The following is a 16,403-nucleotide window of genomic DNA, read 5'->3' on the forward strand; positions in this document are numbered from 1 at the left end:
TTTATCCTCTTAAAACATTAATTTTCCTAATCTAAATTATAATTTGTGAACAACCAGATTTTAAGATGAATTGCATCCCAGACTTTCTAATAACCTTTAGTTATTTGGCACTGCCACCCAGCCGTCAATGTACAGGAAGATTTGTAGTTAATCTCTTTACATATTTAGGTTAATATATGAAGATCTGTGCTGTTCGACATAAAAGGTTTTTATGATTATTTGGCTATTGGGAAATCCTAACCATCATAACTGTCTAAGCTTAGCCCCAGCAGCAAATTACTTGTGTATCCATTTTATTATTCTGTCCCCTCAGCTGAATTCTAATCAAAACACTTAAAGAAAAAAATCAAAAGCTGGAGACTTTCATAAAAGGCTTATTTTAACACCTGTCTCTCTCCTCCAAAAACATTTAAGAGGTCCAGGTTTTACTGGACTCAAAGAGGGCATGTGTATGCTTCATTTCAGTGTTGTTTGATTTCTAAACAGATCTGCCAAGGCTGTCATAATGCTATAGATCCAGAAGTTCAGCGTGTGACATACAACAACTTCAGCTGGCATGCTATGGAGGAATGCTTCTTGTGTTCCTGTTGCAGCAAGTGTCTAATTGGCCAGAAGTTCATATCTGTGGAAGGGATGCTTTTCTGCTCCGTGGAATGTAAGGAAAAGATGACGTCATAAAAGAAGACATGCACAGAACTAATCAAGTATTGCTGTGTTCCAAAGGCTCTTGCATTTCTACTGTAAAATATATAGTGTCAGGACATTTAAAATTACTGCAAGTATTAAATAGCATTTTTCCAAAGATTTTTTTTAATGTCTAAAACGTCCTATGTAATCTTTGTTTCTTAGCCATAATAATACTTTCTTTTTTGCAATACTTTTTGTGAGTCTTTTTTCAAATTACTTCATATCACAGAAATGTAAGAAAAAATGTGTTACACGCTATATACATTCTAAGGAAGCTCTTCACTGTGAAGAATCTTCTTGCTGTATCTTGGCTAACAGAACAAGAAAATGTGAAAATGCTCCAATTTATCTTGTTTTGTATGATAAATGTAACTCTTCCACCTCTGGTTTCACTAATTTATCATTTGTGTAGTTTTTCTGCTTTCATCAAGCACTTTAGGCAAAATGATCAGTTTTACTGCCATGTACAGCTTTGTTGCCCTGAGTTCAAGTATCCAGGGAGAATGACACTTAAAAAAAAAAAATCTGCCTTTAATAATTTCCTTGGTTTTGACACATGGGTTTCTGGGGGATAGTGACTACTCTTATGTCTAGTTTTGAAAATAACTCCACCAGTAGAAAACTGTTGGCTCATGTTTGTTACTTGCTACTGTTCATGCCTGGAAAAGCTTTAATTTTACAAATACTAAAGTTATGTTATAGATAGGGGATCGGGGGTGTTGGTGTTAGAAAATAAGAGCAGGTCTTGCTTAGATTAAAAAAAAATCCACCAGAAGGTAGTGGGTGTCACTTTTAGCCTTTCAGAACTGGCTTCTCTTTTATATCATGAGTGTTCCTTTCATAAGTTGTGCCTTCTATCAAGAGGGATGTGGCACACAGTACTGTATGCATTTCCAAGAATGTATTTCTGCAAACGGATCCTGCTTTTGATTTTTACATTCTGAACCAAAGCACGAAGAAGTCTTTCCCAGAAGACTTCAGTATTTGAGTGAAAAATTTCACAGCTGTGTATTAGCTTTGCTCTACTAGATAAACCAAATGTGTGGCTTTCTTAAGAATTACAGATCTACAATGAAGCTTCTTAGTTATCTTTGTGCTAGACACTGAATGTCTTTAGCCTAAAAAATTAATAAAATAATTTTTAAAGAAAAGTCTATGCAAGTCTTATGTTCAGTTCTTGATAAGTTTTATGGTGATTGTATTGTAACACCTATCAATAAAATTAGTGTTTTTCACTTAAGTTGTCTACTAATTCTGTTCTTGTTCAATCCCTTTCAGGGGAGGCAAAGAGGAAGGGAAATGTTCCCATACTTTACATTAGCTTGGACGTAATTTCCAAAAAACTGAAGGCCTGTGTTACTATACAGTGGTTACTGTCTTGTGTAACATTGTTAATGTGCTTATAGGTGCAGAACAGTGGGTCTTGTTCCAAAAAATGCACAACTTCAGAACTTAGTGTAATTTTTTGTTCACATCAACTATTTTAAGATATTGAATGGGAAGTTTTGAATTCATACAAGTGAGGTAATGTATTGAGAAAATAAAGTGCATTGTGATCCTTTGAGTGCTGCAAAAATAACACCCACTGAGATACATTGTGATTTTATATGTTGTCTAAGTTGTAGGCTTTACATCCATGTTCTGGGAGCCTGTACAGCTTTTCTCAGAGATCCTCAGGAAGTACAAAAAAATGTATGTATTTCAGCTCATACCAATAGGGCTGTATCCTTCCCAGATTTGCAGATCTAAATAAGGAACACCAGAATGTCTCAGTAAGAGAAAGTTTTTCCATGTAAGTGCTACTTAACCTGTAGCAAGTTCTGTACTTTCACCTGTACAGGACATGCTGTGAGAATGCTGTTTGGGGGTGGGTCTTATGTAATGATTATCCATAAGGATGGCTTAATAGTGACTGGGGTTTATGTGTCTTGAGTACATCTGTCCTCAGCCACTCACTAACATCTCTTCTGGAAGACGCAGCTGACCTTTTAAACTGTGAAAAACTTTCGCACCTTTCCCTGCCCTTCCCTTGCCATGCTGTGTAACAGCTTTCCCAGAAATGTCATTACTTGCACTGATAGCAGTCAGACTTTCCACTTTAAATCTTTTGAACAGTTTTGTTTATTAAACTTGATGATAGTGTAACGTTCATTTAAAAGGCTGAGCAGGAGATACCTTAGGGCTTATTTATTCCATCAAGACACAATTGTTAAGGAAATTTATGTCAAAGCGAACAATTTCAATAGTCCATCAACTAGGACTGACTTTTTCCATGCCTCTTCTGAAGCATATTGGCTTGCTGGCTTTAGCTGGGGCTCTTCTTGAGTATCTTCCCTTGCCTGCTTGATCCCTTCAGGCTCTCCTCCCTGGAACCTGATGCATCTGGGTGTTTCTTCTTTGGGGTATGCAAAGTTTAGTTTCTGTTCATGCAGTAATTGGAAAGGATTGTGTCTTAAGAACATCAAGTGTAATGTACAGATGATACAGAGAGTAGACAAAGATACTGCTGTGTGACTTCAAAATAGGTCAGAGATGATTCAGAGCACTAGACTGTTCTTGTAATGAGCTAGGAAGGAGTTTATGTTCCTGCAGATACTGCTTTTTGTGTTAGCTGAAAGATACATCAACATACTGGAGCTTGAAAACAAGCCTTGAGGAGATTTCATTCTGTCACTGTCACAGTAAAAATATTGGCAGTAAAGTGTTGGGGTTTTTTCTCTTGCATTTTTTGGCTATTTTATTAGGAGTCCCTTTGGACCTATTTATCTTAATAAGCTAAGAATAGAAGCTGGAAGATTTTGCATACTTCTGTAATAAAAATATATACTTTCCAGATGAAATTTTGACCTCTCTTGAATGTTGAAGTTCTTTGCTTAAGAGTAGAACTTTGTTGGTAAGAAAGTCTTATAAGCAGTCATTTTAACAACAAAAATCTTTTTATTTCAGGAAGAGCTATCTTGTGGGTCTGTAAGATGGAGACTGGTAAAAGCTTTGCAAAAACTTTAAAAGAACAAAGCTAAGAAAATGCATCTTTGAATTAGTAACATATTTATGCATGGTAGGAATAACTGTAACTTTTACTGAGATTTAGATTACACTTCAAACTTAGTATTGTTATACATATGCTAGAAATAAAAGAAAAATGTATTTTAATCATCTCTTAAATATTTTTTACCTCTGGAAGTCTAAAGTTTCTGTAGTAAAAAACAGGCTAATGAGCAATCAACACAGCAATGTTCCATTTGCTTGCAGAATCATAGGTTTTGAGTTTTATGGAATATAGTTTACGGTGTGAAGCAAAATTATCTGACTTTGTTGTAGTAATGACCATTAGCACAAAAGTATTTGCTTTCAGAACTAGAAGTACTTGGGCGCTCTAGACCGTCTGTTCCCAGAAGAACTGGCGAGATGAGGGTGGCAGAATGGTAACATTTTGCTCAATAGCTTCTGCCAAATCTAGCATGGGTTTGGGATGCTAGAGCTAGGAATGGGTGGGAAGAAGGAGGTTGGCAGTCCAGGAAAGGGTCAGCAATTCACCTAGCAGCAAGCTCTCCAAGGGACCAGTGGCATGATGGCTGTACTAAGAACAGGATGGAGGGATCTAGTGTTAGGTAGTAGTTCAAGGGCAGAAATTCAGACTTCATATAGGGTGTCCTCAGATCCTGGGTGTGCTCTCCCACCATAGCAGACTCCCATACCTTGTTGAATCTCAGTGGAAAGCCATCCTAAAAATCACAAGAGCAGTCCTCTGGGACCCAAGCAGTCCTCCTTTCTCAGCCCAAGTAAAACACTGTCAGAGAAGATTCCAGTCTGATTCACATCTATATATGTGAATGCTTTTGTGTGGTGAAAAAGGGTGGGAGAGACCAGTAGAAAATCTTTTGCTAGGCCTATACACCTCATGTGTCAGGACTGTGGAGTGCCGTTTTTTCCTAGAACTGACAGGAACCAGTCCAGCTGCTCCTCACATACCTACCAGGCTCCATTGAGTGCAAATGTTATTTTCTTTATAGCTTTCAGGGTGAAACACAGGGAAGGTTCGTTCACCTTCTTTTGTGCCTCTCAGTGAGTGAAGTGTTTGCTTCCAGAAGTGGGAAGTCTGGATTCAAGGCTGTCCTCAAGCATTTTAGCTCCAAATTCTCCCTCCCACCTTCTGGGAGAATGTCCCAGCCATCAAGCCGTGGTGTCACCTCCAGGTAAGCACCCTTCATATCATCTGTTGTAGGTAGACCAAAGCAATTAAGAATTTCACAGTCAACCTAAACTACACGTGATACAGCTAATGATTTTTAATGTCAGCTGAAGTACACCATTGAAGTTGTATTGCTGTGTCATTAGCAGTCAGCAGCTAGTAGGGTCACACACAAGTAGATTTGGGGATTTTTGTCTTGTAAAGAGCTGCTTGTTAAGGTATAAAGGTGGACCCTCTCTGCACTTAGAAAGGTTGTAGCTGGTCATCCACATTCATGTATTGCATCTACTACCTTATTGCTTCAAAGAGCTGAGGCTGAAAATGTCTATAGGCCAGGGGCTTCCACCTCTTCTGCCTTTACTCAATCCTTCAGTAAATAAGCAAATTGAGTTTGTTAATTAAGCATAAGGCCAAAGAATGGTACTTAATAAAGTCAAGTGTACTGCCAAAGAGGTCCTAGAAGTAAGTGTAAAATGGAAAACATATAATCTAATTACCAGCAAGTACTGAAAATAACACCTTCATTTTTTCCATGTCCTTACTAACATAAAATGGTGGGTAAAGGAGCTTTAGGGAACAAAAGTCCAAAACCATCTGAGGCAGGATTACGCTCGGATTGTAGACTGCCACCCTGTGTTCACTGCCTAACTCACAAAAAATGAGCCAGATAGGTTTTACCTCTGGCAAGCACTGAGGCAATACCTGCTTCACTGTGCCACCACCAGAGCAGTGCAGCAAAATCCGGTTCAGTGGTTGCTATGAGCAATCACAACAAAGTGTAACAGATCAGTTTCCCCCTTTGCCTCCCCCCTAAACAAGTGAAAAAAGAGCCAAATAAGAGGATGTTTCTGCTACAAATTAAGCCCAGCATTGTTCAGATTTGGATTCATGCCCAGCATTGTCAGAAAACTTTTGCACCCAGCTTATGAGAAACTAGTCAAGCTTCATATATTTTTTTAACACTTCATTTGTTAAAAAAAATTAGTGTCACAATAAAGCATCAAGGCTGTTTATTGGTTGCCCTGAATGAGTTGTTTACATGAGTCAAGACTTGATTTTTATGTTGGCAGTAACGGAATTATTGGAAGCAGCCACCTGATGTTCCTCAGTTCCCCAGCAGATGCCGTCTGTGCTGCGCTCAGTGCACGGGCTGCTGCGTCCCGCAGGGCAGGGCTCTGGGAAACAGCAGGAAAGTAAGTTTTGAACTGAAGGAGATGTTCTGAAGGCGTCAAGAAGGAGTAAGCTGAGGACAGGGCTGTAAGTCCAGGAGGCAGTGCAGAACTGGAAAACAGCATGACCAGGAATTTGGATAGGAGAAAGAGGCACAGGGAAGATATTTTAGAATGAACATGAGTAGAGTGGGAAAATAGAGGGAAAAAGATGTAATAAACCAGGGCATCATGCATCATGGAAGCACTCTGAAATAGTTTTGAATTACTATTAAAAGATGAAAAACATGAAGTGCTGAAGTTCAATTTCTCTAGAAAAGGAAAATTGATGATGCTGTTTAATTGCTATAGGTAGAAATCAGACCATGAGGGTAAGAAACAGGCTGCAATAACCAAGGTCGTGAGACAAGAAGAGGACTTCTAGATAACAGGTGGTGAGGAAGGGTTGTTCTTCTGCCCTGGTGAGGCGTATCTGGAGTGTTGTGTCCAGTTTTGGGCTCCTCAGAATAAGAAAGACCTGGAGTTTCTGGAGCAGGTTCAGCAGAGGCCAACAAAGCTGATTAAGGGTCTGGAGCATCTCTCTTATAAGGAAAGGCTGAGGGAGCTGGGCCTGTTCAGCCTTGAGAAGAGACAACTGAGAAGGGACCTCATCACTGTCTATCAGCATCTGAAGGGAGGGTGTCAAGAGGACAGAGCCAGGCTCTGCTCAGTGGTACCGAGCAATAGGACAAAAAGCAACAGGCAGAAACTGATGCACAGGAAGTGCATCCTATATTCTGAGTATAACAAAGAACTTTACTGTGCTGGTGACTGAGCACTGGAACAGTTCGCCCAGAGAGGTTGTGGAGTCTCCCTCACTGGAGATATTCATAACCATGTGAACACAATCCTGTGCCATGTGGTCTGGCATGACCCTGCTTGAGCAGGGAAGTTGGACCAGATGACCCTCTGTGGTCCTTTCCAGTGATTCTGTGATTCAGCAGTAATCCATGCTCCTAATGTTGCACACTTACATCTAAAAAGTTATCTGTTACACCTGTATGGTGATTAATAGGTGTACCTCATTTAAATAAAAAAACCAGAAATCTTTTTGTGTGCTAATGGTCTGATGCACTGTGCTGAAGTCTGCTGCCTGAGATTAACTTTATGACACTTCCTAGCAAGGAGATCTGTTTCTGAGGAATTTCACTTCTCAGTCTGAGGAATCAGAGCAGAAGTGAAATGCAGGAATAGCATTTGGAAAAGTTTGAGGCAATCCCTATGTTCCTAAACAAGCAGGAGACTGATGTCCATTTAAATTTTCCAAAAGCTAAGGGCATCCAGGCCAGATGTTCATGCACTGGTAACAGCTAAGCAACATAAAAGCAAAATCAACTACCCATCTTTTGACTGTGGAATCGGTGTTTAAGGGCTCATAACATCACACAAAGATCTAAACCGAAGAGACCTCTAGGAGCCAGCCAGTTTGATGCCTTAGGATTTTAGCTTTTATATTTTTCATATATTTGTAATTCTGCAATTCTTTAGTGCATAACTCTAAACTCCATATACAGTGTTAGCTGCTGTTCTCCCATTTTGGTCAGACAAAACTGTTCCTCTCTAGGCCTGAAACTCAAGGACACCTTACTCTCTCAGTCCCTGAAAAATGTAAACAAAAGTGAGTTGGAGGGGAACAATCTTGGGGTAAATGACTTCATTACCTGAATGTGTAAGTGAAGGATTAACCCTCAATATGCAAATGGACCAAACTTATAAAAGTATGAAAACCCATGACCCTGTCATCCATTTTTGGGTGTTGTCTCTGTGTGGGGTTCGTTTGTCCTAAATGCACCTGAAGGCCCTTCAATAAATACACCCATTTTTTATTCTCTTAATTTTGTCAAGCCTCTGTTTTTAGGTAGTCCCAACAAGGCATTAAGTTCAATCCTCTGCTGAAAGCCGGGTAAAATTTGTGGCTACATCAAGTTACTCAGGGCCTTGTCCAGACCAGTCATAGTCACCAACCTGCTTATTCCAACGACAGCTGTAATTTAGGTCTTTGTATCTCATGGCCGGCTCTGGTTTTCACCATCACACATCGCTGAAAATGTACCTACCAGCTGCCATTTCTCCCTCTAGCCAAGATCATTGCTCCATAGCATTTTCCTTATGTAAGTCAAAGCATTTCCAAGTACCTGAACCAAAGCAGTTTAGCTCCCAGAGATTTTGTGATTAATTGGCAATCTAATTGTATTATATTAGTTTGCAGAAAGAGTTTCTCCCTTAGAGATTTCAAAGAGTCTAATTGGGAAACCATACTTATAAATGTATTTATGACTTATATTGTCATCTACATTTACTAGGTAGCAGAGACTCCATAACTCAAGAACTCTGAGGTTTCCTGCAGCTTGATATGTAAACTCTGACTAACACATTTTCCATGGTTAGGGAATTTATTAGATCTTATTCACCCATGTGAAGTTTCTCTTGTCTTTTAAGAGGCTGAGGCTCAGCAGAGGTTCAGCATTAACAGACAAAACTTGTTTTGCAAGTTTTTTGAAACTTTTAGGAACTTAATATTTAGATGTCTATTCCTCTGCCAAGTTTGGCTAAGGTTACGGAAGAGTCTCACACACAGACCGCCTACATGGAAAACACATCCACACATGACTCAGTCTGAAGAGTCCTTCCTAAAGTACTTTAAGTAACACTTCAGTGTGGTCTGCACCCATTTCTGTCTGACACTAGCAAGCTTCAGAACAGGCAGAAAAATCCATGTTCAGCATTTGCAGCACTTCCTTCTGGTGTGTTTTGGTGGGGTGACCCTCTGTTCAGCATGTTGGCATTTTGGCTCTAACCTTTACTGAATTTCAAATTCTGGACCCAAAAATGGCACATTCTGACAGACAAATTTTAAGTACTGACACTTTTTAGTTGGATTGTATAGAAATTTGACTCAATGGAAGCTATTGAGGCTTATCTTGTCTCAGTTGGATACATATTCATCAAAGAAAACATGGAAAAAAGTCAACAATGCAGCCTAAAGTTCCAGCTGAAACAAGCTGGGAGGTATTTTTAATTAGTAAGTTTGGTGGTGTATTCATGAGAGAAATCAAGTATAATCAGTAAGAATAAAATCAGTAAACAGTTCACCAGTTCTTAGAAAACATTTTAATGACCTTCCAGAACAGGGAGCCAGAACATTGTGGGCAGAATACAAACACCATCTCTCTCATTCCAGGAATTCAGTGCACTTTTTTTCACTTCAAAAATTCTCAATATGATAGGCATTCAGAAGTTTTTCAGGCCACTTTTGTGGAATTGTGTCTATTCCATTGCTTCTTTTTTTGTTGTTTTGTTCCTTTTAATGTTAGGGAAATTATCTCTAAAACTGAATATTCCTCCACAAATTTCTTAATTACAGCAAACCAACAGGTTCTTAGCCCTCTCTAATTTAATCACAATGCATGGAAAGTATCAATATAGGCTGCTTGGAATCCTTTTTATGTAAAATTTCTTTCCTGTGTAAAAGCATAAGTAATCAGCATAATTTAGTAGACTGCAGAGTATGACTGCAAAGCAGAAACATCCAACATCTAATTCCAGTTGCCAGCTGAATGCAACGGGACATTGTCTAAATTCCTTGGGCATTCTGTTCCTCAGTTCACATCCTATGTGGGATGGGTGTAATAGAACTTCACAGGGGTATTTTGAGGCCTGGTTCACTCTAAACGGTAAAGTTTACTGAATCTGTAAACTGTATGACTGCAGTGCAGTTATACAAATGGTCATAACAGTCTTTTCTGAAATACCTTTTTTCTTCACTTTGGAATTCCCATACAAAACTGCCAAACAGACTCTGGGCTTTATATTTAGGAAGCCTGTAATCATTCCATGAAGTTTAAGAAATCTGGCAGTGATCTGGAAAACTTAGGAGGTAATAAAAGGTTACCATGAGGAATGCAGAACTGCCTTGTATGGTAGTGGAGAGTAGAACCAGTACATATTTTGATAACACAGCACAGCTCTTGTCTTTGGGGTGGGCCTTGGTTGTATAGCTCTGCCTGCATCTGAAATGCATGGCAGTGTAAACATGACACAGAGGTTCTCTTAAACATTTGTAAATAGTTCAGCAATTTTGAGAAACGGGGTGGAGCCTGCAGATGGCTAAAGAAAGAAGCATTATTCTCATGCTTGCTGAACTCACTGTCCCAAGCCCAGTTCTGCTCCTAATGTAAACCACTGCCACTTGCCTTCAGGCACAGTTGTACAACGAGGGTCTGACCAGACTTGGAAGGCACACACTGTTCCAGAGAGGGCTGTGCTGCATCCAAACCTGACACAAATGTGATACCCCAAACTGAGGATTTCTTTCTACTTAGCAAGAAAAGGTGCAGTATTGAGTATATTGTGGGTGGCTTGGAGGACATGCAACTTTTTATACTGAAAACTAGTTCTGAAAACCAGAGCTCCTGAGGTATCATCTTGAGGCTGGGTTTTCTCTCTCTCACTGCTAACCACTTAGAGAAAGCCGTTACCTTTTCTAATTCTGTAGTTTAATTTTAAATTAGGATGGCAGCACTAATGTTTCTGGAACCTTCTGGAGTCAATTAATAATTTTTAAATAACTTGAAGATGAAAGGCGGTAAATGTTTCCTCCAGGTGAGTGTGTTTTCAACATTCCAGCTTCACTGAACTCAATATAGAAGTTTTCTTGGCCAGCAATACCTGGCTATTACACATAGGCTTTGAGGCTCTTGTTGTATGCTGCCACTCAGCTTCCCTGCTCCAAATCTCAGCTCAAGGTGTGGTATCTTGTATTTCAGAAACACCCTGATAGTGTTACTGCAGGTAAATTTTACTTCTTAGTTCAGCCAACTGAATTTGCGTACTGAGTTAACTGCAGTTATTTATTTACTTACCCGAAGACAACATTTAAATAAAGAACCAAATCAAATCAAATTTTTTAAAAAAATCAACATCCTTTAATCCAAAATTATCCCAGATGGTCTCATTAAGATTGCATAATTTTGTTTGCTATAGTAGCACTATACTAGTCTGCGCTACTAATCATTCAGAGAACATCTGTGGGGTGGAAGATCTCATTAGTGCAGGAAAAGGTTGTATCAGCAAATGCTTCATCTTTCAAATTGATAAGAACGGGTCCCTACTGACAGAAGTCTGTGGAAAGGGAATAGGATGTGGAATTTTAGACTCCCAGGCTGGAGCCTGCCAGCATTCATCATACGTGGCGGTGCACAGGTCTCAGTCCCATTAGCAGAGGTAATAGGATGACAGAGCTCTTTGGGAGGGGTTCTCTAGGGACTCCAGTAACAGGACAGGAATTGGAAGCCTCTGTGGAATGTCAGAGTCCCACCCCATTAGCTAACCCACATCCTTCACTTTACATTCATAGTGATAGGGCTGACATCCACAACTGAGGCAACAGTAGATCTGAATCATCTAATCTAGCAAATTACTTTCACAGGATTCCCCATGTCTTATACAGTGGACAAGAAATGTGGAGGTATACTTTTTGTTCAAGCACAGTTCTTTTACACCAAGACAGTGACATTGCCTCTTCTATTGCTAATAGTGACCCCTACAAGAAACCTGTCAGAGGGAAGGTACAGAAGTGAGACCTGGCCAGCTGCCTGCTCATACCAACCTGCAGCAAATTCAGCTGACTGATAAAATCATAGAATGATCACAGTTGGAAGAGATCTTAAAGATTTTCCAGTCCAACCATCCACCCAGCACTACCACTGTAACCACTAAACCACTAAACCACATCACCCAGTGCTAGTTCCAGACACCTCTTAAACATCTCCAGGTACAGTGAGTCACGTACCTCCCTGGGCAACTTATTCCAGTGCCTGACCACCCTAACAAAGATTTTTTTTTTCTAAGATCTAATTTGAAACTCCCCTGTCTCAGCTTAAGGCCATTTCCTCTGGTCCTTTCACTGCAGGCACAGTAGAAGCGACTGGCCCCCACCTCATGACAGCCTCCTTTCAGGTAGTTGTAGAGGGTGATGAGCTCCTCCCTGAGCCTCCTCTTCTCAAGACTAAACAAACACAGCTCCCTCAGCCACTCCTCATAAAACACATTTTCTAGACCTTTCACCTTATTGCCCTTCACTGGACACAGTCCAGTGTCTCCATGACCCATTTAAAGTGAGGGGCCCAAAACTGAACTTAGTACTCAAGATGTGGCATCACCAGTGCTGAGTACAGGAGGAAAGTTCTCAGGTTTAGGAGGTGCTCTTTTCTTTTGGGGTGCTGTGTTTTAACCCCAGCCCACAACCAAGCCCCATGCAGCTGCTCTCTCACTGCCCCACCAGCGGGACTGGGGGTAAAATCAGAAAGGTAAAGCTGCAAAACTCATGGATTGAGATGGAGACAGTTTAATATGGAAAGCAAAAGCCGTGCATGCAAGCAAAGAAAAACAAGGAATTAATTCACTGCTTCCCATGGGCAGGCAGGTGTTCAGCCACCCCCAGGAGAGCAGGGGCCTATCACACATAACAGTGACTTGGGAAGTCAAACACCATCACATCCATCCTTCCCCCTTCATCCTCCCACTTTACATACTGAACATGATGTTATATGGAATATTGCTTTGGTCAATTTGAGTCACCTGCCCTGGCTGTGTCTCCTCCCAACCTCCCATGTATCTCTAATCTTCTCACCAGCACTTCTCAGCAATAACAAAACCATCTCAATATTACCAGAACTGTTTTCAGCACAAATCCAAAGCACAGCCCCTCAGTCCACTATACCTCAGTTCAAACCAGCACATGGGCTTAAATCAGAAAATGTCGCGGTGGAAGAATTTGCTTTAATAAGGACAAAAGGCAAAAAAGCCCATTGTCCATAGCATCTGCATGCAGCTGACACTTTCTCTAGTGTTAAAAAAAAAGCTTTGTAGATGCTCATATTATCAGGACTGTACAGCAGCTTACTTTGAGCATAATATCGAGGCTGCATGCACTCTATGCCTGGAAAAGCAGCATGGGACAATCTATAGATAAGCAATGATGTAAAGTCTAGAGAATAATAATAGAAAACTGAATTGGAAAGAAGGCAAAAGTGACTTCCTTTGGAAAATGATGCTTTTGGGTCTCCAAACTGTCTCGTAGTCCACCAGACTGCGCTAGGTATTGTCTTAGAAGGAGCTATTAGAAGATCCACATTTTACCTTAGTAGCATGTAAGAATAAGGTAACTTCTTTAGACTAATAGATGATATTTCACATCAACAAATAGATCAAGGTAGCAATTTCTCTTCCTCTTTGTGCAAAAAATTGGTTCATCCTTCACAAAATTTCCTGTTTGCTGGAGCACATCTCTAGCACACTGACCACTCAATATCTGCCAACTTAAGTAGATATTTCACTTCTCACAGTGGGTGGGAGAGTGAAGATTTAGGTCACCATCTTAGACAAGACTTTTCTCAGAATGAAGCTATCTGCAGTAGAGCCTCACAAAATATGAGAGTCCATCTTGAATGGGCAGCAATGACAAACACGTATTGTGGCAACTAGAGTCAGAGAAGAAAATGAAAAGTCCTGTTTTATATTAGCTGCAAATAAGCCAGTATGTAACAGTCTTCAAAATATGACATGTTTTCTTTGCTTTGTTTTGACCAGTTTTGTAATAAGTCAAACAATATAATAAAAGTCGGAACAGAGCTGCTAAAGCCAATCCTCTCTTTGGCCTAAAACAACAGTAACAAAGGCAAGAGAAGCATTTTACTCTTTCAGTCATTTTGGAAACGAAACTGGATGGCTAAATAAGTCAAAGCTTAATTTTCTGAATATTTGTCAGAAATTCAACGTTTGTTTTTGCCGGATGATAATGTGCTATACTCACCATGTTCAAAGTCAAGGCATAGGACTGTTTAGTAGCTTCTATTTTATCTTTGTGATATGCACACAAATAGGGTTTAGCCTCATACTCAAACTGCTACACAGTTTATGAAAGGCACTTATCTAGATTGCTGTAAAATAATGCTGTAAAATATGATAAATACTGTGTGAAAAACATTTTTGTGTTGCTTAGACACAAGACTTCAGTGAAAGCAGGGTTTGCTTGCCAACTTGCAGGGGAGTTAAATGGGCTCAAAAAGGTGCTTTCTGTTCTTGCAATATCTAATTTTTCCATGTGTACTTTATACCTTGCCAGGAAACAACCAGGCAATAATGTTGCAATTAAATAGCAAAATAGGTAACATTGGAGGTTATGGGCAGCTAATGCTGCTGTTCCCGCTGTCCCTTTGAATGTCTCTTCCCATTGACTGTAAGGGGAATCTGGATTCCTAAACTTGCATTTCCTTAATTGTACCTAAGGTATATGCCTAAAGTAAGCACAGTATATCACTAAGTAAATGTAATAATTGTATGTTAAATCTATTCCCTCTTCAGTGTCTGTGCTTTTCCCTTCTCCTGCCTTTTTAAAATAACAAAAGAAAATAACTTTCAGATGCTTAGTGTTCAGCTGGATGTGACATGTGCAAGCTCTTTTTCGTACACCTCCACTACCCTCTGGTAAAAGCAGAATAGACAAGTGGTAAACAAATCCATTCAAACCTGGTCCTCACATTTTAAAGCTGTAACTGCAAATAAGAACAATGATATTGATAGGAATTTCAAGTGCTAAACACCATTAGAGATACAGTATTTAATCCTGCAAACTGATGAGCCCTCTTGGCCTGGTCCAGCAATACACTTAAAAAGATCTATGGCTTTTTATTTTACATAAGATTGCTATTAAATGCTTTGCTGCATTGGGTGAAAATAAATAATGGCAAGATAAGGTTCATGTCACCTAATTTTAGCCATTTAACAGTAAGATGTCAATCTGAAGCTAATCATCAAAACTCAGCCTGTTATTAAAGAGAGGAGGTAAAAGCATCTCCAGAGGGTGATTCTGTTTTAGACATTTATTTATGAATGACTGAATTTTACCCACTCATTCCTCTCTTTCTCACTCTCTCTTGATGGTAGCACTTTAGCTTAGACTACACAACTGACTTTCTGAGAGTCAAAGTAATTGAGTTTAATTACGTATTAAGTTCTGCAGAATTTGTAGTGATTTCACATTTAATCTATGTATCAGCTCAAAATATTGATATAATTTTAATTCAAAGTTAAGGTCTGCATCCCTCTGTTATTGCATGTAAGCAGAAAGAGAAAATAAGTGCTACCAGCCTCTTGAACTCTTCTTTTTTTTTTTTTCTATTACGCAAAGGTGAAATCACTTGGCCACCAAATTGTCAGAGAGAAATAATTTATTCTCTTCTTATCTGTTACTGAATCTGCAGATTGCTGTCACAGCCACAGTGATAAATTTATACCTAGCTCTCTGATGGAAAGAATTCAGGCAGTGAGAAGTAACTGCCTGTTAGGAGTGGAGCTCTTATCTAGGTGTGGTGTCACAGCTAAAATTGAATTAATAATTTATTGAGAAAAAAAAAGCACAGCACTTCAGTTCTTACATGTTAAAAAGTTTTTTTCAACAATTGGATCACAACTGAAGCTAAAGATTCTCAAAAGGCAGCCACACAGCATTGTGAAAAACTCTGTAGTTGAGGTTTGCCAAAGACTTCCTGTGTGGTCTTGAGATCCTGTGAATGCTGATAAAAACTGCAAAAAAACCCTGTGATAATATCTAATGTCTTTTTCTCTGGAAGTGCACTTAGTACTGTAAGGAAGAAATGGAAAGCTTGATCATAAAAAACTAGAATGAGTAAAATGCGGGTAGAAGATGTGAACCTTTGCATGGTACCTGGCTTTATTTTAATTTCCATGTAGTATCAGTAAAATAAAACTTTTATTACAAGCCTGACACAACATACTTCTTTTAGTGAAGTGAAGGCACTTTAATGATATGTTCCCACAAGCTCAGGTTAACACATCTTTACTGTCTGTCAGTCAAATGGCAGTGGCTGGATGTGCCTGTGGTCCCAGCAAACAAATCTTCATGGGTGACTGCTTATAAACCCAGTTTACTTCATGGTTGCAACAGACCAGGAACACGCTTGGAGCAGTCAGTCACTGCCAGACCACTGAAAGCCAGGAATATCTTGCAATCAAGAAGGCAAATGGAATTAGAAATGGGAGCCTGAAGAACTATTGACTCTTTCACCAGTGGATTCTGGGGCAAAAAATGGTAAGATTTTCCCCTTTACTACATTTTTCTTTTTTTAGCAAGCAAATAATTATATTACAGTGTAAGTCTGGTCTACAGTTTAATTAAAGTGTTGTGATTTTTTTCTCACAAATTTGGTCTATATTTCTACAAATCGTTGAAATTCACACATATTTCTTCTTAATAAATTATTACAGTGGGGCTTATTTAGCTTCCAAACTATTTA

The 16,403-nt window shown here is 39.4% G+C and overlaps 1 protein-coding gene across 2 annotated transcripts in view; it reads left to right on the top strand.

Annotated features, from left to right (window-relative positions):
• Nucleotides 1-1,927, top strand: part of TES (testin LIM domain protein) — a 28,592-nt gene extending 26,665 nt beyond the window's left edge. For both annotated transcript variants that reach the window (XM_032106893.1, XM_032106894.1), the window contains exon 7: nt 487-1,927. In XM_032106893.1, the coding sequence (XP_031962784.1) occupies nt 487-678 (192 nt within the window). In that variant the 3' untranslated portion in view covers nt 679-1,927. The remainder of the gene's footprint in view (nt 1-486) is intronic.
• Nucleotides 1,928-16,403: the final 14,476 nt, after the last annotated feature.

Source organism: Corvus moneduloides, chromosome 4 (genome assembly GCF_009650955.1).
Source record: "Corvus moneduloides isolate bCorMon1 chromosome 4, bCorMon1.pri, whole genome shotgun sequence".
In the NCBI taxonomy this organism is placed as follows: Eukaryota; Metazoa; Chordata; class Aves; order Passeriformes; family Corvidae; genus Corvus; species Corvus moneduloides.